The 26488-nt window shown below is 45.5% G+C and overlaps 2 protein-coding genes and 1 non-coding gene across 14 annotated transcripts; all 3 read right to left on the reverse strand.

The window, feature by feature from the left end:
• Positions 1 to 768: 768 nt before the first annotated feature.
• Positions 769 to 17772, reverse strand: LOC142885162 (eukaryotic translation initiation factor 4 gamma 1-like). 12 transcript variants are annotated; one of them, XM_076021352.1, is made up of 33 exons: positions 17300 to 17772; positions 15429 to 15555; positions 15255 to 15338; positions 14998 to 15030; positions 14591 to 14611; positions 13792 to 13971; positions 13144 to 13243; positions 11873 to 11983; positions 11113 to 11267; positions 10770 to 10862; positions 10213 to 10288; positions 9172 to 10122; positions 8991 to 9073; positions 8719 to 8893; positions 8497 to 8630; positions 8292 to 8411; positions 7810 to 8202; positions 7465 to 7611; positions 7117 to 7353; positions 6830 to 6934; positions 6427 to 6711; positions 6129 to 6246; positions 5926 to 6028; positions 5353 to 5636; positions 4457 to 4575; positions 4160 to 4332; positions 3949 to 4074; positions 3671 to 3752; positions 3455 to 3553; positions 2958 to 3098; positions 2793 to 2874; positions 2538 to 2678; positions 769 to 2186 (listed from the first exon to the last, which is right to left on the reverse strand). In XM_076021352.1, the coding sequence occupies exons 2-33, from the start codon at positions 15501 to 15503 to the stop codon at positions 2005 to 2007; spliced, it is 5208 nt and encodes a 1735-aa protein (XP_075877467.1). In that variant the 5' UTR covers positions 15504 to 15555; positions 17300 to 17772; the 3' UTR covers positions 769 to 2004. The 12 variants fall into 12 exon arrangements, with proteins under 12 accessions (XP_075877467.1, XP_075877465.1, XP_075877468.1 ...); XM_076021350.1 differs by lacking the exon at positions 14591 to 14611 and having other exon boundaries at positions 13792 to 14001; positions 15429 to 15551; XM_076021353.1 differs by lacking the exon at positions 14591 to 14611.
• On the reverse strand, positions 7694 to 7770 carry LOC142885761 (small nucleolar RNA SNORD66). Its single transcript, XR_012926327.1, has one exon. It is a non-coding gene; the product is annotated as a small nucleolar RNA SNORD66 (small nucleolar RNA).
• Positions 17773 to 19407: 1635 nt separating the features above from the next.
• On the reverse strand, positions 19408 to 25798 carry tfa (transferrin-a). Its single transcript, XM_076021366.1, has 16 exons — positions 25649 to 25798; positions 25401 to 25549; positions 24813 to 24915; positions 24527 to 24718; positions 23498 to 23627; positions 22956 to 23011; positions 22525 to 22688; positions 22275 to 22425; positions 22000 to 22163; positions 21797 to 21917; positions 21082 to 21243; positions 20851 to 21001; positions 20687 to 20754; positions 20422 to 20603; positions 19877 to 20069; positions 19408 to 19754 (listed from the first exon to the last, which is right to left on the reverse strand). Exons 1-16 carry the CDS (start codon positions 25686 to 25688, stop codon positions 19708 to 19710), a joined length of 2073 nt encoding a protein of 690 aa, XP_075877481.1. The 5' UTR covers positions 25689 to 25798; the 3' UTR covers positions 19408 to 19707.
• Positions 25799 to 26488: the final 690 nt, after the last annotated feature.

Genomic DNA, 26488 nt, shown 5'->3' on the forward strand with positions numbered 1-26488 from the left:
TCTCCCCCTGTGCCAGTCTTACAGTCTTATATTAAAGTCATAACCCTAAGCCTCTACTTGTCAGATTCACACTTGCTGCCTCCCCTTGAAATGGTCTTGGAGGGCCCACTTGACAAGTCAACGAGACGGAGAGAGGAAATGACAACGGCAGTCCGGCTTCACCAAAAACATTTTGCAACAACCCTCAAATTTGAGCAACATGACAGGGACTGGAAAAATATGAGGTGGTCAGGAACAAGTCATGGTGATGGAATCCTGAATGCAATGCAGGAGGAGGAGGGCGGTTCAAGTCTCTTTTGCCTACTTTGGCTTTTTAAGTGGAGGAACAGGAAAAAACTGGGAAATGAAGGCTCGAGTCCATCAGGACAATTAGCTCAAGGATTTGGTGGATGGACTGCCTTGTGCCTCAGTTCCTGACCAATAACACAAAATAGCAAGGACTGTGTGGAAGGCGATTACTGCCACGCAGCTCAACATCCTCCAGCTTTCACCGACCCAGGGACAGTAAATTCAAAAATCAATGCAGATTCAGAGGTGCTGTCATCTATAGCAATGCACTCACATTGTCACAAGTAAATAGAAAAAAAATTCTAGACCTCCCACCATTCTGGGAGACAGTGCAACATCACTTACCTGGAAGAGTTGAAACATATAATATGGCTTGTTGTAATATGGCTGAATAACATTACACTGAATGCGGTCAGTAATGAGCACAGCATCACACAGCAGCACATTGAACATATTGTATGGACTTGCACAACACTTGGCTCAGCAACTTAAGTCCTTTATTTGCAATGTTCCGTTACCCCATCGTTCCAGTTTCCGATGCAAAAGAAGCAATAATTTCTTAAATAAAAGGCAAAAAAAGAATATTTACAAAATTCCAATACAACTAATAATCAATGGATTATCTAAAGCACCTCTCTGCATCTGGACAACTGTGGGTCCTGTTGGAAAAGGACATACTGCCATTAATCATCTGAAAAATAAAACTGAGAAAAAATGTTTTCGTAATTATTAATATTATATATTTACAGAATACACCTGAAATAAGTTTCCACTTAAAGTAGAAAAGGCTTTCGGATCATTTCTGCTTTTTTTTTTTAACTTTATATATCTCAAGTCAAATTTTCTGTAGATTTCAAGTTTTAAATGGTAATTGGGTCATTAAGTGTCCTCTATAACAGCTCATTTTTAAAGTAATAGAGGAAAAGATAAAATCAGTCAGCTTGGTTCACTACCGAGGATGACGAAGATGGCTTAGAGGAAGCACTAGGACCAACCCCAAGTAGTCCAAGCCAACAGTCAACACCAGTCCTCTGTGGTTTTTGTCTTTTGTTAAGTTAATGATGGGAGACTAAAAGAGAAAATAGACAACCTCTGCTTTAAAAACTCCATCAAACTCATAGGGGTTCATATACAATTTGTCCATTGACGGGTTGTTCACCGTCTCATTCATAAAAACACGCTTCAGTCATGCTGCACGCTTCACTATAAGGACAAGGACATAAGAGGTGGATTGAACATACACGATTGCATGACGTTTAAGGGGAACCACCACAAAAGACCCTCTGCTCTTCTTTTGTTTTTTTCCTTTTTTGCAGATCAATCAGTTGTTGAGCATCGCTGTGACCTACAACCATTAACAGAAGCAGCGTGTTGGTCTTTGTCTTATTGTGAGTGGAAAAAAAAAAAGAGTTTGGTAGTGATGTGGGACACTTCACACCTCAAGCAATTCAGTTTTCAAGTTTATTTGTCGAGGACACTTGCTGTCATAAGCAGGTGGGCTAATGATGAGGAAGCAGGAGAGGGAGGGTAGAGAGAAGTGATTGTTGTCTGAGTCCATCCCTCAAAGATAAAGATAAGATTTATCCTCACTGAGGATTGATTTTGAGTCTTCCCCTTTGGCTGTATTGTCCTTGCGTCTCTGCAGCCAAAGTGCAGAGCCATTGGCTTGCCAGGAGCAGGGCGGGAACAGATTTCAGTTCAGCGTTTCTTCTTTTTTTACTCCTTGTCGGACTCCTCCTCAGCCTCACGCAGCCAGGTGAAGAAGGCGGTGACAGATTTCAAGGCCACGCCCTTGCCCGTTTGCTCTGCGGGGTCTTTGCTGGATTCCCACTTGTAGAAGGCCTCCTCCTTAATGACATCCTCGTCGTACAAGGCGTCGAAGAACATACGCAGCAGGTCTGCGGGGACAGGACACACAGGGTCAGGTGACTTCAGGCTTCCAAAAGGCCCGGCATTATGCAAAATAACACTTTGCTTTCTCACAGTAGCTTCTAGCTTGTCAGTGAATACGCGAGAAAAGAAACGCGTCCACCCTGGACTTGGTAGCTAGCGACAATTTTTCAGAGCGCGTGCAGTTCAAGCGACGCCCTGTCTGTCGTCACAAAATTAGTGGAAAGGCTTATTGCCAGACTTTGTCCAATGCATAGCAGATTCAAGCGCAGACGAGCTACTGAAGGTGCTGCCGTCACAGCCGCTCTCTTTCGATGGCACGCTGCCCCCTCAAGGTGAATCCCCAACATGACACTCACTGGCTGGTTGCTCCATGTGCACCATCAGCGCTTGGAGGGCGTACAAGGCCTGAAGCTCCTTCTGCTCATCACACAGGTATTTATGCAGCAGACTGGCTCTGGTTTTGATGTGCTGTGGGTCCACTCTGTACGAGTTGTCACCTGAAACGAGCAGCGACAATTCTCAAGCCACTTGCCCACTCTGTTACCAAGAGAATGGAGGAAACCGATGCATTGGAAACACGCTCGTCACGCTGTCAGTTTGGTCATACTTACAGATAATGGCTGACTGACAAACGGATGTCATCAATGCCCGTAAGAACTGGTTGGAAGTAGCTTGTGCTTCGTCCAGGTTAGCCTGAAAAAACAAAGAATATAATCGTTGGCGCCGCTGCGTGAACCCCTGCAAGTCAGAGAAAAATGAAGTGATTGCCGTCACACCTCCACCCAGTCGATGATCCGCTGGTTGTTGGCCTGGTCCTGCAGCAGTCGGTCCAGCTGCTTGGTGAGCTCCTCACCAGACATGACCTTCTTAGCAGCGTCCTTTGACTCTGTGTCACCTCCCAGGGTGAATTCCACTTTCTGGACAGCGGAACAAAGAAAGATGAAGTTTTTATTTTATCTTCCTGTATCAATCAATGTAAGTGAATGCATAAAAGTGGATGTTTTGTCAAAAGACAAGTTTGACTGTGTGCATGTTAACATTTATGATTCACGTTTAATTGGAACAGCTTCTGCTCATCTCTATCAGCATCAATGATAAGAGTTTGGGTTTTTTTAAAGGAGGAAAAATAATGGTAAAATGGTTTGGATTAATCTTATTTATTTAAATATTTGTCTTTGATGGTCTAAAAACATAAAACCAAAAGTCTTTTCAACCGACTGTAAAATTACTCCTTGATGTTTTCAGTTATGTTTTTAGTATCGAGTAAACAAACCTTATCAGTGACAAACTTGTTGACATCTTCATTCTCTGGTAAGAAATCGCTCCAGTTGAGGCCTGCCTCTGACCACATGGTCCCCACTTTAGCAGGAGTCTGAAGGAAGACAGAGCACAGAGACGTTCACGTGGATCTGACATCTGGTGAAGTTGGATCAGTCAGAACCACATGGTTTAGTCAGAACCTGAAGCCGCAAGTTCGTGTTCGACGTACCATTTCTTTGCAGAGCAGCTTCAGGATCTCCACCAGCAGAACTCCAGCCAGCCCCAACGGCAGTAGAGGCTTGGAGATCTCCCTAAAGGCACAGTGGTAGAGGATGAGCGTCGCTGTTGATCATCTCTAACGTGACCCAGTAAGGACATAAGATGTTTCTAAGAGGCACGCCATTAAAACTGTGCTCTATTTTAAACCAAACAATCAATGCTCAAATTGTAATGGTAGATAGAAAGCTAAGTTGTTCAGCTTTCTATTCTTCCTGCCTGCAGCTTTACCTGAGGAGCTGTCCCATAGGGATGCCACCCTCGTGGAGCATGGGGGTAATGAGCTCTGCGAGGTAGAGCCAGAAACGAGGTATATCGATGGCCATGTCCTCCGCAGCCTCCAGGATCTCTTCCAGCCTGCAAGGACACATTGTTTTTTCATCAAACTATTCTGGGCTCACCATTTAAAAAGAGGCTTCAACTCCTCCTCTCAGCCACTCACCCTTTGAAAAACTGCTGCGACAGCAGCAGCCCTGCCTTCACAAGCTGGTGCAGCAGCTGGGCCATGCTTTCTCTGGCCTTGCTACTGCGTTCAAGCGTCGACTCAACGGCATGTCGTACAAACACGTATAGTAATGAGGCACTGTTGAGTTCTGTGACGCACTGTAACGCCTCCTACGAGAGCACAAACAGATTTTGGCGATTAGAGCGTTCTCATATTTTCAGAACGAGCGTGCCAAAGTGTCCCGCACACACAGAGAAGCACAACTCGCCCAATTGCACCAGTAATTGTTATTACCTTCAAGTCGTTGATGTGGAGGTATTCTTCAATGATGGCTTTTGACTTTTTCTCCATTGCCTCCTCAGTCAAGGCAGGTTCTTTTGGAAGAGAGGGAGCGGCTGGAGCACTTTCCTTGGCTGTCAGGGGTAAAGGGTGGAAACACAATACAAGTTAGGCTGCGTGTGTCAAACTAGAGCTGCGAACAGAAATCAAATGACAAAATAAACAACATTCTACACGTCTCAAAACAGACTGAATTTGTTTGTTTTTTAACCACAACTCACTCAAGCTAATTCATAGGTCATTGTGAGCCATACAGCCACATGCAGAGAGACTTCTAATACAGCAATAACAATTGCAGCATTGTGACTATGTGACTACTGATCCCACACCAACAAAATTGAAAGAACTAAAGTGCCTGCCACAAACAAAGTGGATGAAACACTGCACAAATCTCTGCAACTTAATTCAAGGTGAGTTTTAATTAAATGTAAAATGTTAAAGTGTGGAACCAGGGAATAAAATAAAATAACTTTTCCTAAAACCTAATTGGACAAACCCTCAAAAATCACGTGCAATGTGTTAATTATACCGGCTCAGTGGTCTAGTGGTAGAGTGTCCACCCTGAGACTGGTAGGTTGTGGGTTCGATCCCCGGCCGAGTCATACCAAAGACTGTAAAAATGGTACCCATTGCCTCCCTGCTTGGCACTCAGTATTCAGGGTTGGAATTGGGGGGTTAGATCACCCAATGATTCCCGGGCGCAGCACTGCAGCTGCCCACAGCTCTCCCTCAGGGGATGATGGGTCAAATGCGGAGGACAAATTTCGCATCCTTCGGGATGTGACAATCACTGGGACTTTAACTTTAATTGATGTTGTGAGCGCTAGTCAGCTAAAAACCACTTCTTTTACCTGTCTGATCCCCGCTCGGACCTTTGTCCTCGCTGCCTCGATCCCGGCTCCCCCTGTCTCTGTCATCCGTCATGCTGGCAACACGCCGCACCGGCTCTATGGAGTCCTGGATGTCTCTGGCCCGTCCGTCACGCTCCCTCGACTCTCTGCTGAAGCTCCTCTTGGTGATTTGGTTCCTCCCGTCGCGGCCTTGCCGTCCCTCACTGCGGTCGAAGCGTTCAAATCGATCCCTGTCGCGATCGCCCCTCTCTCTGTCACCGCCGCGCTCCCGGCTGGAGCTTGACCTTAAGGTGATGATAAACAAATGCACGAAAGTTCAGTTGTAGTTCACACTTTCAATAATAGCAATGGCAATATCATACAAATATCCACTATATACAATCAAAGTAGCAGCGTTCACGTGGTTACGAGGCCTTAAATCATTTAGTCAACGTCGCTGATAAGAGACGTCAACGCCAGGCTGGGTGAAATTTCAAAGTGCTAACTGTCCCTTTAACATGCAGAAAGAGAATGGGAGCCCAGGCAATAATGATGGCAAAATCTTGAGTGTTTCAGACACTTAGGAAAGATTACCTCTGAGGAACTCTGCGGTCAGAGTCTGATGTAGAGGACAGCGCGCCAGACTGCTGCAGTGCTGAGAAGCGGTTCAGGGTGCTGGTTGTTGACCGGCCAGAATCTAAACAAGAAGAAACTGCTTGAGAAAGTTGTCAAGACAGCAGGAAACACATTTCTCCACACTTTTCTTTTGGTTTGTTTTTCCCTATATGGACATTTACCCGGCTCCGGATTTGTTGGTTTGGCTCCAGTTCCTCCGCTGCTGCCTTTGCCCCAGCTGCCCCACATGCCCTTTCCTCCAGGAGCCAAGAGTTGATTGTTGAAATCTAGAGAACCAGGCTGAAAAGAAACAGTTGCATTAACAATCATGCCTCATAAATAAATGATCAACACCGAGTGAAAACTTGACCTATGTTAATTTATGAGGCACGAAATGACAGAGTCAATCCTTCCTGTCAAAGTCAACCAATATTATTCTAAAAGAAATAACCTGGAATGCTGGATTGGTGTGCTTGTTACCTTTGTGATCTTGCTAAGACGTGTGGTGTCGATGGGTCTGTTCTTGGTGGAGATTGGCACCGTGTTCCAACCCTCATCCTGCGGCTGGCTGGTTCTGCCTCCTCCTGGGCCTCGGCCACCCATGCTCCCGCTCCCGCCCCCGCCCATCCTGCTTCCTGATTCCCTCTTGGACAGGAGCTGTTGTTGGACTTTGATCTGCTCCCTCTCCTCCTCCAGCTTCGCCTCTTTGTGGATCTGATCAATGGTTTTAGGACCCTGGTCTCCTCTTCGAGGTACCCAGTTATTCTGAGGATCACAGGCACATGATTAAACCCTGGTGCTTTGATGAATTATACAAAGGTTGATTCACAAACGAGATACAGTTAAATTATTTTGCATGGATAGAAAAAGCACTGATAATCACCTTTCTGAGGTCCAAGACATCTTGGAGCATGAAGCGAATTCTTGAGGAGGTCTTTCTCTCCTTGATGATCTTGTCCATCTGATTGAAGTACTGATCCATGCGAGGCTAATGGGAGATTTAAAAAAACAGCAGCTGTAATGACAGCCCTTGCGTCTCATCTCATCTGAACGGTGTGTTGGAAACAGGCACCCATTCCAGCTATGCGTCTCTCCAAATGAGACAGGCAGGCGGTAAAATCCATCAACCTTTTCTAAACAACCACACACATCCCTGCAACCTGCGCTCACCTTGGCCTTCTCAAAGTCCAGGTCCTTGCCAATTGTGGACAGCAGCCTGCAGAGACACTCCAGAGACTCCTCATCATGGTTTTTCAGTAGCTTCACCACGCAGTCGTGCATAATGGGCTCCGTCAGCATCTTCAGCTTGAACAGCTCGCCGATGAACTTTATGTTGCCGTGTGAGCGACGGCGTGCCTTGTCTCTGGCCTCCTCCAGCTCCGCAACCAGGCGCTCGCGCTCCTCACCCTGCGAGGGCAGACAACTCTCTTTAGTTTCCAACATTCTACACCTGCGCAATTTCATCCTCGTCTTACAGATGAAAGTAAAAATAAAACAAACAAACGCATGCTTTCTTACCTCTTTGGCAGCCTCCAAATCTTTTTGCTTTTTTTCAAATATTTCATCATCGTCTTGGTCCTTCTCAAACTCCTTCTGGCAGCGGTTGAGCAGCAGTTTGCGGAAGTTGACATAAACTCCTGGCTTGTCTGGGATCGGAACCTTCAACTTGGGGGATTAAAAAAAATGAGCAAATGTTAAAATCCCTCCATAAAAAAGAAGATAAAACAACAAGAGCTTAAAGACTTTGCTCCATCAGTATCTCATTACCATCATAGTCATTCAGTGGCCCAGACACGTGGCACAAAACATTGGTCATCATTAGAGCAAATAACAAAAGCATTCAAATACAACAAAACTATTTACCCCTGTAAGGCAGCGGCACATGTTGGCATAGGCGACAGAGAAGCTGGGCTCCAGGATGGCCTTCTCAAAGATCAGGTCAATGGCTCCCTTCAGCCTGTCCTCTGTGTCTATGGTCAGCTCCTGCACCTGCTTCATCAGGTCCTGGAACTTCTGCGGGGTCAGCTTGTTGAGGATGCTGCGGAGATTCTTCAAGACCTCCTGAGTCTTGAGCTGATCGCCATCCTCTTGGTCGGCCTCCTCTGCAGCTCGCCCACGAGATGGCTTCTTCATCGACGGCTTCCAGGCCTTCTCAGCCTTGTTGAGTTGCACGTCGTCGCTGAGAGACATGCTGCTGATGATGATTTTCCTGGGTTCTTTCCTCTGGCCTTGCTGGGAGCGACGTGGCCCAGGGGGCTGAAAGAAAAAGGGGTGCGTAAATACAATGAAAAAATGTTTTGAATGATTCCGTCTTCCATTAAAGAAAAAAAAAAAAAAACACTTACGGGGCCTCGTGGTCCCCCAACTGATCTGCTCCCAAGGTTCCCCAAATACGAGGGGGTAAAATCAGGGCCAATGTTCATCATCCTGGCTGGGTCGGCCGGTCGCAGCGGAGTCTTGTTTACCTGGAGAAAAAGACCAAACAACTTCAGAATTGAAATTACAACTGGTTACTACAATGGGACTGATAGAGCACGCGACATCACTGACCTTGTCCAGAACCACGTCGCTGATACTAGGAAGGCCTTCGGGTTTGTTCATGCTGGCACCAATGAACTGGCAGCCCAGGAGGAAATCTCTGTTGTACCGCTTCTTGTCATCCGACTCATTTTCCTTCTGTTGTTCTGTAAAACATGAAATAGACGAGTAATTAAAAATAAATACTAAGTCATCATTTTTGGGTTTTGGGGAAATCCATTCATCTCGTCCTACCGGACAGCTCAGGTGCGGACTGGGGCTGGTCAGCTTTTGCGCTTTGCTTGTCCTCTTCCTCTTTCAACGGCTCATCCGCAGCCTCAGCAGGGGATTCAGAGGAAGGCTCAGAAGTGGATTCCGGGACGGGGCTGGCCTGCGCGGACGCTTCAGAAGCAGGGTTGCTGCCTTGCTCCTGCAACAAACAAACCACAGTGTTACAACGGTCGACTCATTCTGGATACAGCTTGGAAACTCTGGAAACTGCAGAGACAACTTGGACTGATGCGCACCTCAGTGAAGTCATCTTGGGCATCTCCAGCGGCCTCCTCGTTCGGCTCCTTCGTGTTCTTATTCTTTGGCACAGATGTAGCAGCTACATGGGGGGGGGGTGAAAATATTACTAAATATATAAATATCATATGATAGATAGAAGGTAGAAGTTAGAAATTCAAAGAAGAACTAAAGGTCTACCTTGCATAGTAGTAGAATCCTCAGTGGAGGGAGCGTCATTGTCACTTTCCTCCTGCTCTTTCTCCTGGTTCTGCAACTCCTGGGCTGGGATTGCCGTTTTCGCCACAGTGGTGGATTCCTGAGAAAGTGCAGTGTCTGGCTTGTTTGGAGGAGTAGTGTCTGAAAGTGTTGTTCCCTCGGTGAGCTCCTCATCCGTGTCCTGAGGAAGGCCGTTGTAGAGAGGACGCTCTGCTGTTTCTGCAGGTGCGGGCTCGGGTTCGGGTTCAGGTTCAGGCTCGGGCTCAGATTCAGCGACCTGGGCGGGGCACTGGGTCTGCAGCTCAGCGGGTTCCGGTTCAGAAGGGGGAGGCTGACAAACTTCAGCAGCTACCTTGGTTGCAGTTTCCTCTGTCACTGGGCTAACGGGCTCTAACGTGGCAGCCACCTCGGCCGTGGGCTCCAGCTTTGCACTGACCACCTGCTCCTCTTGCTCCAGCTCCACTGGCTCCTCCTCTTTCTCCTCTTCTTTTTCTGGTGCACTGTCGGCCGGAGCAGACTTGGCTTCCTCCGGTTTGACCGCTGTGTCTTGTAGTGACGATGACGGGCCAATGGGAGCATCAACTGTGTCACCAACCTTAGTATCAGCTTTGCTCACTGTCTCATCAGGGGGCGCTGCACTAGCTGCTGCTGCTGCTGCTGTTGTTACTGCTGCTGCTGCTGCTGCTGCTGTTGTTACTGCTGCTGCTGCTGCTGCTGCTGGGGGGGAGGAGGGAGACTGCACATCCTTTGTCATTGGGGGCTGCACCTCAGGAGCAGCAACAGCTTCCACGACAGGTTGCGCAGATGACTCGGGGGGCAGCGTCAGCTGGGCCGCCACCTCCTGTTTGGCCTCCAGCAGAGGCTCTGCGCTGGCTGGGGAAGGCGGTGGTGGGGTTTCTGGACTTATCTGAGGCTCAACATTGTCATCTGCTGCTGAAAAAACACAGGACCGCAATTAGAATTGATTTAACAAATTGATTTTCATTTTCAATATAAATGCCAAGGTAAAGACTATTTGGTTACCTCTTCTTGTCACTGGTGTGACAGGCTGTGTAACTTCACCATTGGTCTGTGCAGGACTTGCTTCTATCATAGAGGTCTGCAGTCACACAAAAAGAAATGACTCAGCAAAGTCTACACAACTGATTTATTTCCACCACCTTCATTTGGTTATTTGATTAAAAGGCTCAAGTCCTGCTGAACAAAGTTGCCCATTTTTATAGACACACTGAATGTTTGAAAAAGTGCTTACACCAAACAAGTGGCTAAATCATAACTGCACATTAGATTTTATGTTTTGTCTTTCTGTTATTTGCAGCTTTTTTTGTGCTGTGCCAATAGAAAAGTGCAAGCACAAAAGAAAAATACAGCATTCAGCCACAAAGAAACAACTGGAAAAAAAATCCTGAGCCATTAAATTCAGCCAGACCTTTGGTCCGTCAACTAGATGTCAATACCATTATATAAGCACATAATAGTTGAATGAAATCAGACAATGACTCCTGGCTAAGTATAACCTCAATGCGACTAATACATAGAAACTCCACACTGACAATGATTCTAATTTCAAGCGTTCCTACCTGTGGAGGAGTGGGAGTGGTGGCCGACCGTCCACCTGACATGATCTCCTCTGTGATGTCACGCCCACCCTGGTTGGGGTCTCGTATTCTTATCTGTCAAGAGAAACGGAGAGCGTCGGTCACATTTCCACGAGACGAGCAGCCTCCAAAGAGAAAAAACAAACAGCATGTATGCAACAATCCCAACACTGCTGACCCACAGCTGCCCCCAGTATAATCAATACTATTGTTATTTCAGGTTAAAGGGAACGTTCTGCATTCAACTGACAAAAGACTTTCCGCCCATTCACTTTTAGAACTTCAGACAATGAGCACACGACTGGCTTTTGTTGCGACACTCTACCGGCTTGCGTTCTCTCTTTGGTGGGCCTTGTGCCTGCGGCGGGGGTTGCTGAGGAGGCGGAGTCTGCTGCTGCTGCTGCTGAGCGGGATTGATCATGACAGGTGCCGGCTGGACAGACGGGGAGTACTGCGGCTGAGCTGGGTAGTATGCTCCTGCTGTGGAAATGAATGAGAAAGTGGCTGAAAACAATGGTCCCATGCAAGAGGCTGAGGGTCTCACTTCTGCAGTGCCTGAGTCTGCTAAGCCAGTCGGAGTCCTGTGTCATTTGAAGGGAGATCTTTACAAGGTTAAAAACCCAAACCCCTGCACTGTTTTACTGCCTCACATTGCCCAAAGCTTTATTTTGTTCTACGCTTACAGCTGTGTACATAGTTTTTCCTTTTATTTTTTTATTTGCACGCTTCTAGATTATTAGCACTATGTACATACAGTGTTGAGGGTTGAATGGAGCACTGTTAGGAACTAAACTTCCTCGGGATTTATTAAGTATTCTGACTCTGATGTTTCTTGGATAAAATGACTCCTGCCAACACAATCATTTAAGGAAACTTAAGTAAAGTTTGCGGAGAAGAAAAAAAAAAGACAGCGATTTTGTCAGGTGTTTTCATCACAATCCAATATGCGTGTTTAGGCAATGACATTGCATAGTAGATGGGGGTAAGAGACACGGCAACAAGACAGGAAGTGCCACGGAGACGGCTGCCACCAAAAGCCTGCTGACCAACACACAGTCACACACACACACTCACTCACTACTCACCAGGGTAGCGCTGGGAGGTGAGAGGAGCACCGTGGAGAGAGAGACGCCCGTTCTCTCGCCCGCCCCCTCTCCCACCACCACCCCGCCTCTCCCTCGCAGCAAGAGAGGGATCTGAACCGACGCAGCGAGTAAGAGAAGGGGAGCGAGGGACCGGAGGAGGAGGAAAGGAGGAGAGAGGGCAGGAAGAGACAGATGCAGCACGAGTTAATGAGAGGATCCACAGGAAGCAGGGAGTTAAACAGGTCCCATGAAATGTCTGCGTCTTTCTCAGCAGAAACTCGTTGCCTTTGTAGAGTTCATTAAATGTTGTGTCATTATTTGGGGGGAAACTATCATGTAAAGCCTTGGACTGACAAAACTAATTCAGGTTCAGGCTCTAAAAGGACACTGTAGGTGCAAGATGAGTACTTATAGAGGGGCACAAGTTTTTAGACTGCAATCCAATCAAAAAGTGTACCTTAAAACCCAGAAATGCACTGCGGTGAGTTAAACTAATCAGGTTCTCCAGCCCAAACCTTGGTTGGAAAATAAAATCACAAATGTGGACAAACAAAAGCAGTGAAAAGCAGTCTTTTGGCTGCAACTGGACACACTGCGATGTCTATTAATACTCACCATCCCTCAGACAAATAAAAGGAGACGGAATTAAGAAAGAAAAAACATTTCATGGAACCTGCAATGTAGTGTCAGGTAAGACTGCAGATAGAAAGAACACAGGCCAGAGCAGAATTAAGCCAGACAACATGCAGCTGGCATTCTACCACACACAGCAGCGCTTCCACAAGAAAAACAACACATGAAATAAATAAAAGCACGGGCCAAGCAAAAGCACTAAATGCCTGGCAGCAGTCTGTTAGTGTGTACTTTCACCACTTACTCATTCTAATCACCTTATTCAGATTTAAAGGCAAACTTTTAACTGTCACTAAATCAAAAGTCCACTCTTTATGATTGCTCAATTTTTTTAGAAAGTGTGTGCTGACAGTCCATGAAAGCTTGATGCGTGATGTCACAGAGGGCGCTGATAGAGCTCCCAGGTAAGAAGCAAGACCCCTAGAGTCACATGTCTGTTCCATCCTCTAAAGCCACTTTGAGGGTGCTTTAATTTTGTCCCCTTCCACATCTGGAAGGTATAACATCATTTTTATCAGAATGCTACAACGCTGTTTTCTGGAGATCTCTGCAGGCGTTTGCAAGCTTCAAGCATTAAGCTAGGCTGTCTTTGAAATGGTTGCGCCTGCTTGTGGTTGCTTTCAGGGAACAACTCTTACCATAAGCAGGGTACTCTGCAGGGCTGCTCCCAGGATAGAAGCCCGCCGTCCCCGTGGTCACAGGGTACTGCTGGGTAGTCGGGATGAACGGTGCGCGGTACTGAGGAGAGTCAAGAATTACAGCATGAGATGAAGGTGTGCACTCATCCAAACCTCAACTCACACACACTTTAATAATAGACCACGCTGGCAAAAACATAAACACTTGCTTTCAGCATCACGTCTGCTCAAACTCCCACTTTTCTTATAGAGCAACCTTTTCAGAAGCAGCTGTGTGTTGTCTGCAAACAGCAGACACACAAACACAACCCAGCTTTTATTTAGACGATAGCATTCTGTCTACATTAAGTAGCTGGTTGGCAAGGAAAGCCAGCGGTTAGTCTGAAGGTTGCAGAGGACGACTATTAACTTCCTTGGAAATGAATCAATCAAGCACAGGTGAGCTTGTGGAATATAGACTGACAGGTAAAAACACTACAGCACTAACAAGCACATCCTTCTCCCAATAAGCAACTCTCTGCGCACGTTACATAACTAGATGGTGACACCGTTGCAGGTTTTTTGAAGGTAGTAAAGAGAAAAAAGCACAGCACAGACATTATCAAAGCATCCTAAAGGTCATCAGGTTCAATTTGATGGCAGACCCACCTGTCCCGTGGGGATGAAGTAGCCCTGAGGGGAGCCAGGGAAGGACAGCTGCTGCTGGGAAATCATCATCATCTGGGAGCTGGAGGGGTAAACGTGAGGGGCCCCGACCGGCCTCGGCCCACTAGCTGTCTGCACTCGTGGTGCATTGGTGGGTACGACTGGTCGGTTCTGGTAGTAACTCTGGAGCGGGTGTGAGAGGAGAGAGGGAGGCTGATGAGAGGAACACAACAAACATCTTGGTCATCAGCAAGGTCACGGCGCTTTGGCTGCTTTCACAAGTCCAGTGTTAGGCTTTCGACTGCACTGGAAATTAACAGAACACTTCCTCCAACTGACAAACAGTGAACATGCGAGAGTTGCTTCAAAAACCAGCTGACGCGTAAAGCCAGAGGTCGTTTCCACTGTCAACACCAAGAACTGCGTTAGCCAGCTTAGAGGACTGATCACCAACTGTCCAATTTTAGTTCTTCTGTTGATTTTTGCTCACCTCTGTGCCTTATAATATAAACTGTTACTTATTGCAAATGTATATACTTATTTTATTTTTATCAATTAACTGATATTATTGTGCAAAGCTCACTGGAAATTTGCTTGATATTTTACAAAGGTTCAGTCTATGTGTCCTGACATCAACTCTTCCCGACGACTATCGACACATTCACTGTTACACACAAGTGCAGCAAACTGAGGCATTCCTCCCAATGTCGCAGCAAGCCACTACACTGAGGTTAGCGTAAACTGGGGCAGAGAGCGGCGGAGGAGACAGAGGGAGACAGGCAGAGGAGTGAAAAGACGTTACCTGCAGAGCCCGGTATCCACCCTTCAGCACCACAACCCGTGAGCAGAAAGCAAGAGAGGCAGTGGTGTTAAAGCAAAGACAGGCAATGAGGCGGACGGCTGTTTGTTTAAGATCCAATCTCAGCCGTGAATCGCTCCAATAACCAAAGCGGCACATGCAACTGCACACAAGTCTTAGCAGGTTAGTTGTCAATGTTTATTAGTCAGAGTATAAAATCCTGACATCAGATAATCCCTCAAATTACCCTCAATTGCACAAGTTGGTTTATTCTGGGAGCAAAACTGCATCTTGCAAAATCACAATTGTTACTGATCTTAACTCACAACAGGTTAAACACTGAATATGGTGTATTTTTTTTCATTTCATAGTCCTTTGTATATGTAATAAATAGTGAGGGGTGTTAGTACCTGTTGGTGTAAAGTACGAGGACCTGCAGCAAACTGGAAGGAGAGCAGGAGACAGGAAAGAAATCAAGGTGGACATTAAAGAGAAAGACAAGCCAACACAAAGACATACAGCCAAAGCCCAAGCAGCAAGTTTTAGAAATATTCACGAGAGCAAAGGACAATGAGAGGGCCTGGGGCATATTGTGGGAGTGGGAGTGGGGAAAGGGCACGCCATGAATCACACTGGATGCAAATGAAGACATGAGGCACACCCGTACCTGTCTTGGCTGTGGTGCAGAATTCATTTGTGGAGGTGGGGTGGCAAACACAAGAGAAGTTGGCTGTCCGGGACCATAGGCCGCCTTTAAAGGAGGGGGGGAAATTTACATTGAGGGCAAAAATGAAGTAGCACAAAAATAAAACGTGGTTAACTCCCGGCCACGAGCGCTCACCTGTGTCAATCCAGGGGATGGGGCAGGGTTTGGGACGGAGGTGGGTCCCGTTATAGGCTGTGGTGGTTTGTTCATTTCACGTTGTTTTATGGTTCTGCATCAGGGTGGCGTTATGGTGCCAGCCTTTCTGAGAGGAGGGGCAACAAAATGCAGAATAATGAATACAGAAACATCAAACAGCACCAAAATTAAATTCTTGGAGGAATAAAAGGTAGAAAAAAAGGTGAAGGAACAGGAACAACGTTGACATGTCACTTATTAGCATGGTAACATCTTAGCAAGCAGGGAGGGTGTGGCATGTGGTTTCGCCTATGATAACGCTACTGCCTCCAACTCACACATTGCCAAAGCTCCTACAAGATGAATTTGCTTAACAGACTGTGAATTTGATTAACGTGGAATGGTCTGTAACAACCTTAACCACCATTATTTCCACGGCTTTGGCAGATGAAGAGCAACTGCACTTTTTTTTTTTTTTTTTTTTTTACAGTTTGTAGCATGTAACTCACATTTACAGATGCCCCCCCCCCCCCCCTCCCCCCCGCTCACTTCCAGCTCCAACATGACTCGTACCACTCAACCCAGGTTTTGAGAGGATTTGAGAAAATGGATACCTCAGGTCAAAGTTCATTTACTTTGTGAGCAGCGATTAACTGCTTTCGGTGACCCCTCCCGTGTGCGCTAGCTACATGTGCAAATGCTTTCTCATGACGGCACTAAGGGAATATTCAGCTCGGTCACAGAACTGTGAGGATGGCACAATACAGTGCAAGTCAATGTAGAAAGGTGTTACTGATCGAGGACGGCATATTCATCACCATCTGCTGGCACAGAAACAGTCGTTAGCTTTTAGCTGCCAGCCATGCTTTGAGATGGGGCATCAGGGCAACGACACAGCTGCCATATGGTTCTACGAACGAAGATGGAGTGCGCTCGACTGACTCGACTAACAATATGACAAACAACGTAGAATAAGCACTCGAAGTGTTTTTTTTTCCAGACAAAGCGTAGTACAGAGCCGTTTTCTGGCCCGCTAGCCAGGCAACACTCTCGGCACGTTAAACAGCTAGCCCACTGCTAGTTAGCCTTACGTGTCCCACGACCACTTCCATTTGGCTAAGTTATGCTACGTGGCTCAACGTAATAGTCTGCGTTTAACCTCGGTGTGAGAAATTCTCGGTTTTATTGCTTAAAAGTGCAGAGGAATATATCTATGCTAGTCAGAAGTTAGAACCACAATAAGGTGATGGCTTAAAGCATTTTAACGCGTCTTCGATTACAGTTTAAGTCATTGTTGGCCATAACCTACTGTTAGCAATGTAGCCAAGCCCTGTCCTATGAGGTGTACTTAATTACAGGCCCAACAAATGAAACCACCAACCTGCCATTTATCTCAGACCGATGTTTTGCCGCCTGAGCAAGCTGGCTCAAGCATAATAATAAAAAAAATATATATATATATTTTTTTAAAAATACTTAGACATAAGGTGGGAACACGATTATAACGATGAAACAATGGGTGTAAGGGCTAACCAGCTTTGCGCTACGGAGCATTGAATAACCAAATGGAGATTAGCCACGAGACAGAGGGACCCTGACTCAGGTCATCTTTAGCTGAACAATTCCGTCCAATTGCCGACATGAACAAACCTTTTATCGATTTCTAAACATTTAATAGCACACTTCAGTTGAATCCGATGCATAGTATGTGATAACGTAGCTGATTCGTTAACCCAGTGAGGACACTGGAAGCCGGCACGGCCTGTACAACCAACTAGCATTTAGCTAGCCTGTGTGCCGTTCACAAATGTGAAGCTGGGCTCAGGTCGACTTGGATCTTAGGTGAAGCCGGCATTGGGTTCAACTCTTACCAAGAATCAATAGTGAATGTGCTGTAAGATCGGGACTCGGGGAATCAGCCTCTGCGAAGTCTCCTGTTAATGTGCGTGTTGTTGTTGTTGTTGTTGTCGTCGTTTCCGTGTCCTTTACTCCCAAAGAAAAGTGATGCCCTTCTTAGCTACTAACTTTAGCGAGCTAGTACGCTAACCGGCAGATGGGGAAGAGTGCTGCTGCTGCTGCTACTACGGTCACTTCGGTTTAAATCCCCAGGCGTGCAAAAGTGTCGGCACTCCAAAAAAAATCAAACAATATAGCACTTTAGCAGTAATATTGACGACTCCGATGGCCCCGAGAAAAGCCCCTGGACCGGAGGTCCATGATCAAGGCGTCGATGGTGACGGATTGCCGGCAAGGTATTTGCACAACTGTAGGCTACAATCTGCTCAGCGCGAGGCCATAGTGCGATGTTCCCACTCTGTGTGGAGCCGGTACGCCTCCGAGTCGCATGGCCAACTTCCGGGAAAATGACAACGTGATGCCGTGTCTGCGATCACGTGATACAGGAGCCAGCATCGACCAATTTCTTCACAAAATGCGGTTTAAAGTGACTTTTGTGTCCACGTGGCTTGATTTAAACGACAAAACAACGAGCCCCGTGTCCTGAACTTTACATGGTCTAATTAGAAGATCATTTGGCCACGCGCTTCTTTACGTACAACAGTCCACTATTTAATCAGAGACAAACTTAAGAGGTGAAAAAATGTTTTTCAAGAGTGACCAGCTCGCCAGGGAAACAGCATGAAACATCTCATCAACAATAAACACGCATTACAAGTAATAATAATTATAATAATAATAATAATAATAATAATAATAATAATAATAATAATACACGAAACTTCGAACGCGCAAAGCAGGTTAAACCCAATAAAGCAATCTGCTGTTCAGATGTGACAGTAGCTCAAGGAACGGTACAGTTTAGAGCAAAACTGTTCTATTGTTTCCCTCTAAAATGAACGGACTTCAGAGCGACTACATTAGTTAAATGCTCAGGGGGGCGGAGAGTAAAGCAGGCAGGTCTCCTTATTTACCTTCACCATGCTTTAGTGTAGATTTATTTGAGTGTCCGTCGTCGACTCTTCTCCCCGACGTTGTTGTTGCTGCTGCTGCTGCTTCTGCCGTTGTCGTTGTTGACTGTTATTGTTAAACAAACTGAGAAATTACTCGTCCTAAGGTTGCCACATTGTTACCCTCAATAGAAATTTTGTAAATGGAAATTGGGTAAATTGACGAATGTAAAACAAAGACATCAAGAGTAAAAAGGAAAACGACCAATTCTTATTACAACTTTGTCATTGACTCGTGGGGAAAAGTTAGACAGAACTCGGTGATCGATGTGGGAAAAACACAACAACAACTCTGTAAATAAGATGTAACCTCTAATGCGCCACCTATCAGATATATTTAGTACGTCCTTGCTTTTGGTGCTTTGCCCAATGCCCTCACGTTTGAGCACAACTTTTTTCATTTTGTCAAGCCTCCTGCATCAAGCCAAGGTAAAAATGTTGCTCATGTTAAATGTTTCCTCGCCTGAAGTGATAAACCAAGTTTATTTCTAAACACAAAAAAACACATTAAACAAATAAATAAAAATTAACCTGAGTTTAATTAAAAATAAATAAATAAAATATTAGGCTTTCAATGAAAATTATTTGCAAGTGCTCTTGGCAGATTATTCATATTCAGAACTCAAATATGACTCAATATGTAGCCAGGTGTGATATGTTGCACATTTCCCCTTCAGAAATGGTATTTACATTTTTTTTATAGCTTTTGTATAAAAGCGTTCACATTTTTCCAATGACTTGAAAATCTGGAATTATGACAGTATAACAGCTGCTTTTCTATATCAATTTATTTGAATGGTAATTATAAAGGTAATTCCAATTTGACCCAAATACACATCTTGGACCATCTTCTAAGTACGTGTCAGACTTCATGATAATGTTACAGTTGAGAATATTCTTTGTTCTTTTTTGGGGAAAAAATAAATCAGCTAAGGGAAATGCACAAATTAGACGTTTGTCTCAGTGTCACTACTAAAACATTTAATTGTTGTTGCAAAGTAAAATCACACACATTGGGGTATTAAAAAGGTTTTATTTCTAAAACAAAACAAACAAAAAAAATCACACTGATCCAATTTCAAAACTTAACCTTGCGTTAAAATGCATAAAGGTCTTCAGCAGTGCATGATTGACCGCGCAGTAGATCATCTGGAAGTCATAGTGCGTGTGTGTGTTAGTTGCATTTCTAAAAACAGGCAGACAGGCTCAGGAAGAAAAGGCACTGGCTGATTTCGGGGCCTGGTGAGAGAAGCGTGGGCAAGGTGCTGGGATCAGCCTGGGACGGCTTATGCACCTTGCACTCCTGGTCACCTCTAGTTCTTTTGTTGACAGGAATGGAAAGTGCAGGATTTCTCCAGGTCTGTTAGAAATTAGAAAAAGGAAATTTAAGGAAAATAATAAAGGAAAATGAACAATGCAGTGTCTGCCCACATTATAGCTTGCAGGCATGTGAAAGTGTTTTACGCCCGCGGCAGTACAAACCTGGCGTGAGGTTGGAACACACTCTGAGAGAGGACATGGCGGCCATGTAGTTCTCTCCCAAGAACTGTTCAGCGGTGGTTCCACTTTCGACTGCCTTGAGACACTTGGTGGAATCCTTGAAGAGGAGGTTCTTTCCACCAAGTGACGCGAACATTCTGAACGAGTCATCGTTGCCGTGGACACCAAATTTGGTCTAGGAATAAATATCAAGTGAAAGTGACAATCAGGCTACTTCTTGTTTTTTTTTTTTTATACACATCTTGGGTCAAAAGAAAAACATACCCGTCATTACGTGTGTATAAAGGGGTTCGTTGCAATACAGCTTTAAACATTTATTGCCTGTACAGTATACACTTAATTAATGGTTAAAAACAGGTCAACCATTACAATGCAGCGTGACTTGACACAACTTTTATTCCCCTTCTCACGCCCCCAATCATTAAATGGATAAGACACAGTGCAAGTGTATTAGCAAGAGTCCAGGAAAGAAAAGACCGATTTAAAAAAAAATAAAAGAAGTTTCAACTGAATAAATCCTTACTGACCTCCTGAGATTGAAGAACGGCAACAACTCTTTCTTGGAATTCTGGACGAGTCACCACAGCATGTGCAGGCACCTGAGCCAGGTGGCATTCAGCAAACTGATCAACGGGCATTGGGTTCTTATTTGGGCACACCAGCATGTAATCGTCAGGGTTCACACCTTGGGCCCACTCTGGACGGATAGCTTCACAAAGCAGCAGGGACAGAGAGGATATGTGAAAATTTTGTAAGAGAGACGGTTGAGACGGAAACAAGTCGGCGACTCACCGCCGCTGTTTTCTCCGACGATTGTGTGTTTGATGAAGGCAACGTCACCACCGCCTTCAACTAGACACCTGTCGGCATAGACGGCATGAAAAAAAACCAACAACTAGTGGACGGGCAGAGAGAGGCTTGACACTTAATAGAAGTGGCCACTTTGTGTTCTTTACCTGAATGCTCCGGCATAGCCATAGTACCTCTCGTCGGCACTGGCTTTGCATTTGGTCCCATCGTCAATATCACTGCCGCTGCCAACACACCTAGTGCAGAAGGACGAGGAGGGGTCTGCTCCCGGGGCACAGCCGGCGCTGAAATAGTTGGCTGGGGAGGAGACGCAGTCAGGTGTCAATCCACGGCGCCGCAGTCGTGTTGCATCACTGACAAAGTGCACGATGACTCACCAAAGTTGCAGTCATTGGTGGCCTGGTGGATGAGGCCCATGGGGACGTTCCAGCCTGCTGTTCTACCCATGCCTGTGTGGCAGGACCTCCTGCCTCTAAGGGTCTCCCAGGTCAGGCCTGAACTCCTCTTCACCACAGCAACAGCGTAGTAAGAAGAGTCGGGGCCTGCCAAGTGATCATGCAGGGGAGCATTGATGAGAAGGACAGACGCTGGCGTTTTTTTAGAAGTAGGCAGCTTTTTTTTTTTTTTTTAGACCAGCCAAGTTCCGCCCATGAACTGCACTCAAAGAAACGATGCATTCCAGAACAAGATCTGAGTGCACTTCCAATTAAATACCCTCACTGAAGCTGTTGATGACAAAACTTAAGGGTACTTTTTTCCATCATTGGCTAGGGTTTTGTCGAGGCGTACGCAAATGCTTTTATTTAGTCAGTGCTTGGGATAGTCCAAAACAGATTCATATTGTTAGAATTGTCACCAACACTGGCGCTGATTTCAAGACGCTTTTCAGAATTAAGAAAAAAAAAAAAAAAAAAAAAAAGTATACAGCACCAGTGCTTTTTAAACCATAATTCTAGAGTGCAAGGAGAATAAAACAACAAGATTACCTGAGCGCTCACTGCATTTGGCTGTAAAGAGAAGACAGAGAAGCAAATGCATTCAATTAGAATTGAGACGTTTAAAAAAAATAAAAAAATAAAAAAATTGGATGGTATCGAATGTTTTGCATGCTCATACTCTCGTCATACTGCTCCACCATTGCAGGAACCAGACCGCACTTTCCAGCTGTGAACACCTGTCCTCCGTCGACTGCCATGGCATCGGCCTCCTCACGCTGTGGGATGGGGAAGACGATAAATCCTCAGGCGCAAGGCCGACTCGGCAAAATACAGCGGAGGACTTTTTACACGGTTTACCATAATCATCTTCAGGCAGTCGTCCACTGTGGGGGCAAACTGGCACTCAATGACATTGGCATCACTCGCCATGCTGTTGATGCTCCACGTGTCACACTTGGATGCCTCGGTAAAGCCCACTGCACACCATTTGATGGGGCTGGTTGCAGAGACCGAGGTCGTTCCTGCAGAGGAGGACAGCACACCGCAAAGACTGAACATCAGCGCAAGTGAAAGGAAAAAAAATAAATAAACATGCTTGTTGGGTGATTTGTGGGATGTCGCGCAGATGATACCGGTCTTGAGGACACGGATGGTGCTCATGTACTCGGCGCCCAGGTACAGGTAGGAGTCCGTCTGTGGGGGCAGTTGCACCAACTTCTTCGTTGAGTCCTTGAACATTAGGTTGGCCTGTCCATAGCGTTCTGAGGAGAAGAGTACAGCCGGCTGGAAAAGAGAAAAATAAAAATGAAGGGTGGAATTTAAAGTTATGAGTTAGAAATCAATTAAACAGACGTGATTTTGAAGAACATCTTGACTTTTTACATCGATTTGAGAGAGTGTTCTCCAGATCAGTTGGGACAGATCCAGCTCCTGGCGGGTGACGACTGCGTGTGCAGGTATTTTGGCCAGGTAGCAAGATGCATAGCTGTCGATCGGTGCCCTGGTGTTGTCTTTGCACAGCAGCTCATAGTGGTGTTTTTCAGACTCTGAAAATGTATCACAATTATTTGGATGAGAGACCCTGGGTAGAAACCAAACCCGCAACCTTCTTGGTGTGAAGCGACAGTGCTAGCCACTGCAGCACTATGTTGCCCTATCTCTCTCTAACCAATAGTAAATACCACCAGGAAGAAAGAAGGAAAAAAGTATTTTGACTTGAAATTTAAATAAAATGCACAGTCCTGCGGTTCAAAGTTACTGAAAAGATGACTTTGCTACCATGACCATAACTGTAAGAGGTGCACAATGCATACCTGGTACAGTGAGATGCTTCACAAAAGCTACCTCTCCAACTTCCTGAGCGAGACACCTAAAAAGCAAAAGAAATGAAGAGCTGCTTTTACTTTGCACTTACACGATGGCCCTCGTTTGTTGTTTTTTGCAGAGGATGTAGCTTTTGCATCGAACGATAACAAAAGATCACCATCCATCCATCTTCCATACTCGCTTATTCCTATTCAGGGTCACGGGGGTCTGCTGGAGCCTATCCCAGCTGTCTTAGGGCGAAGGCAGGGTGACACCCTGGACAAGTCGCCAGTTCATCACAGGACCACATAGAAACAAACAACCATTCACACTCACATGCACACCTACGGACAATTTAGAGTGTTCAATTGACCCAACATGCATGTTTTTGGACTGTGGGAGGAAGCCGGAGAACCCGGAGAGAACCCACGCAGACACAGGGAGAACATGCAAACTCCACACAGAAAGGTCCCAGGCCCGGAATCGAACCCACAGTTAGTGTTGAAAGTTATGCAGTTGAAAGTCATGAAAATATGAGCCTGATACTGACTGGAAGGCTCCGTCGTAGCCATAGAAAGGCTCGTTGTGGGACTTGGAGCAGTCCCCTTGGCACAGCTCACACAGCTTGGTACCTCTTGTTGCACCAGGTACACAGCTGGCTGAGAAGAAGTTTGCCACCGCTGCAAAACAGAATACCAAAGATTGTTTTTTAACATGAATCGCCACAAAACGGCAATTCAGCCAACCCCCATTACACCAATTGTAATATTTGGAGGAATTTCACAATTACACAAAGATAAGTCGACCATGGTGTTGTGGCTTTAAAGCGATTTGGTTTTTTTTGTGTTTTTGTCTCAGGTCCATCTTTTAAAATTTTGTCAATAGGAGAAAAAAAAAAGACACTGCTCATCCGTGGGTAGTTTTCCGGGGAGGTGCTGGTGCTGGACTTGGATACAGAAGACAAAAAAAAGAAAAGAAAGCAGCCGTACACTCAAACCCTTGTGCAAAAACCAAATTTATTTTGCAAGCTTTCGGTCCTTCTCACCTTCTGCAGGCATAGATTACCAGTGAGTGTGGCACTTCACAAAAGGGTTGTGGTTGTCACTTCACCTAATTGTGATAATGACTGTGTATGGCTAGAGCCATACTCGCTGTTTTTTTTTTAACCTACTGTATGTCTGAAGAAGGTCAGAAGGACTGAAAGCCCGCAAATTAAATTTGATTTTTGCATAAGGTTTTGAGTGTACGGCCTCTGGTTTTTTGTCTTTAATATCTTTTCAATAGAAAATGTTTGGTGCAGTCTCAGTGGAGAATCAAGGAGTGCAGAAGATAAATGAGCCAGATGACATTTTGGTAGAAAAGAAATTTGCTTTCCTAAAGTAGTGCAGAGACTGATAGTGACCGTTCTGCCTTGTTTTCAGTGGCAAAGTTTGACTTGAATAAATGACAAAGGTGTCAATACTCCAAGTCATTACTTGAGGTTCCTCAGGACTGACTGTTTGCTTTTATAACTTGTGACAGATTTTACATTTCGATCACTAATGAGCAAAGCCGAAAGTGTAACCGATGCGCAGCTTACCGTTCTCAATAGACTCGTCCTCAACGCCTCCCCACCTAATCAGCTGCATGGACAGCAGAGTTCCAATGGGGATGTTCCAGCCTGCAGATTTCCCCAGTCCAGTGTGGCAGGACCTCTTTCCGGCCAGGTCCCTGATGCCAAACGCTGTACCCCTCTTTGCCACAGCCACCGCGTAGTAGCAGGTTTCCGAGGCTGGGTGTGTGCACAGTTGACATTTAAAAACAGACCTATAAGACCAAATTGATTTAAAAAAAAAAGAAAAAAAGCAGGCGACCGCTAGACGTACTTTTGCCGTAGTCCTCAGCAATAATGGGGTGCAGGTTATAGTTGGACAGTCCAGCGGTGTAGATGTCTCCTCCATCCAAAGTGATAGCATCAGCCTCACCAGCCTGAAACAACATTGGAGACGTTTTGCTTAAATATTTGGGACACTTATTTTCATGCATTTTCAGTTACTCCTCTCAGAGGTGGCAAACATATTCACATTCTGTACTTAACTAACAGTATGGATAGTGGTGTAAAAAAAAAAAAAAAAAAAAAAAAAAAAAAAAAAACTACAGAAAAACCTGGTAAAAGTACAATACCGTACTGACTCAACTCTTTTACTCAAGGAAAAGCAAGAATTTAGGGAGTAAAAGTACAACATCACCTGAAAAGGAAATACTCAAGTAAAGTACAGACACCAGAAAAATCTACTTAAGTACAATAAGAAAGTATTTGTACTTCGTTACTTTCCACCTCAGGTGTTTTGCTTTCCCAGGAGACCTGGCCCTCTTGGTGATAACTGGCAACGGCTGGACTACATTGAGCAATCTGCCAAGGAGCTGTGCAGCTGAGCGAATGTTAAGCACAATTAGTCATTGATTCTCCTCACCCTGATGGCAATGATGCAGTCGTGACTGTTATCTTTCTGAACGCAGGCGATGTTATGACCCGCACCGGCGATGTCCTGGCACTTCTGGTGCTCCGCCAACGAGATGACGCACCATCGCACATTGTCGAGCGGGGCCGCGAAGACGGTGCCTGCGGATTGGGATTGGCATGCATCACCTACCAGCGCCAAGCCACAAGAGTGTACGAGATAAATTGGTCAGTTCAAAATCAGTGGACATTTGCATTTACCGAGGCATCCGAGCAACGCGAGGAGGAGGAGAGAGTTCATGCTGAGCGGTGGGGTGTCCAGGTCAGCCGAGCGACGGTCCGGACGCGGCGCTACCTTTTTATAGGCGTCCTTCTGGTGGAGCTGCTAAGAAAGAAAGAAAAAAAAAAAAAAAAGTTTCCCAATATGCGCGCGGGAGTCCATGTTCGCGCACGCCCCCGCGTTGGCAGGAATTGAGCGCCAGTGGAAATTCACAGGCTGAGCGACTTTTGAAAGCATTGTTTGCAGGGAAGTTTAGTGCGCAAGGAAACACAACAGAGAGGGGCGAAGAGTTCCAGAAAGCACACGGTGTTTTGTTCCGTTGATGTTGATTTCAACACGCCAGATGCCCTTTGAGAAAGACAAATCGATAGCATTTGTCTCGGGCTCATAGGGTTAAAGATTGTAGAGTTGTTGGTTTGCATTTTCTTTAGAACAAACGCACAAGTGGACTGGGTAAACTCGAGAGTATTTGCAGGACAAATCGGGCCTTAAAAGTGGTTCTAAAAATTCTGACATCTTTTCATCTCAAGATCAGTTCTGTTTGCTTACATGCAACGGCCTATTACATAAGTTTTAATCACATAATTTTTTACTTATAAGAGGGTAAAATGAGTTTATCGGTCATCCTAATATTTAGGCCATTAACACAAATGAAAGATGATTTGTGTTTGTAAGTATTTTCCTTGCAGAGGACACAGTGATCCATATTGGTCTTGTTTGAAGAGTCAACGTTTCCCAACGCAGAGCAAAGGTTCCTGTTGATTTGGAACTAAACATTAACATCTGTTCATTTGTACCGAAAATGCTAAATACTGAAACAC

The sequence above is a fragment of the Nelusetta ayraudi genome, unplaced genomic scaffold, assembly GCF_046127955.1.
Source record: "Nelusetta ayraudi isolate G7.1 ecotype Tasmania unplaced genomic scaffold, CSIRO-AGI_Nayr_v1 ptg000011l, whole genome shotgun sequence".
In the NCBI taxonomy this organism is placed as follows: Eukaryota; Metazoa; Chordata; class Actinopteri; order Tetraodontiformes; family Monacanthidae; genus Nelusetta; species Nelusetta ayraudi.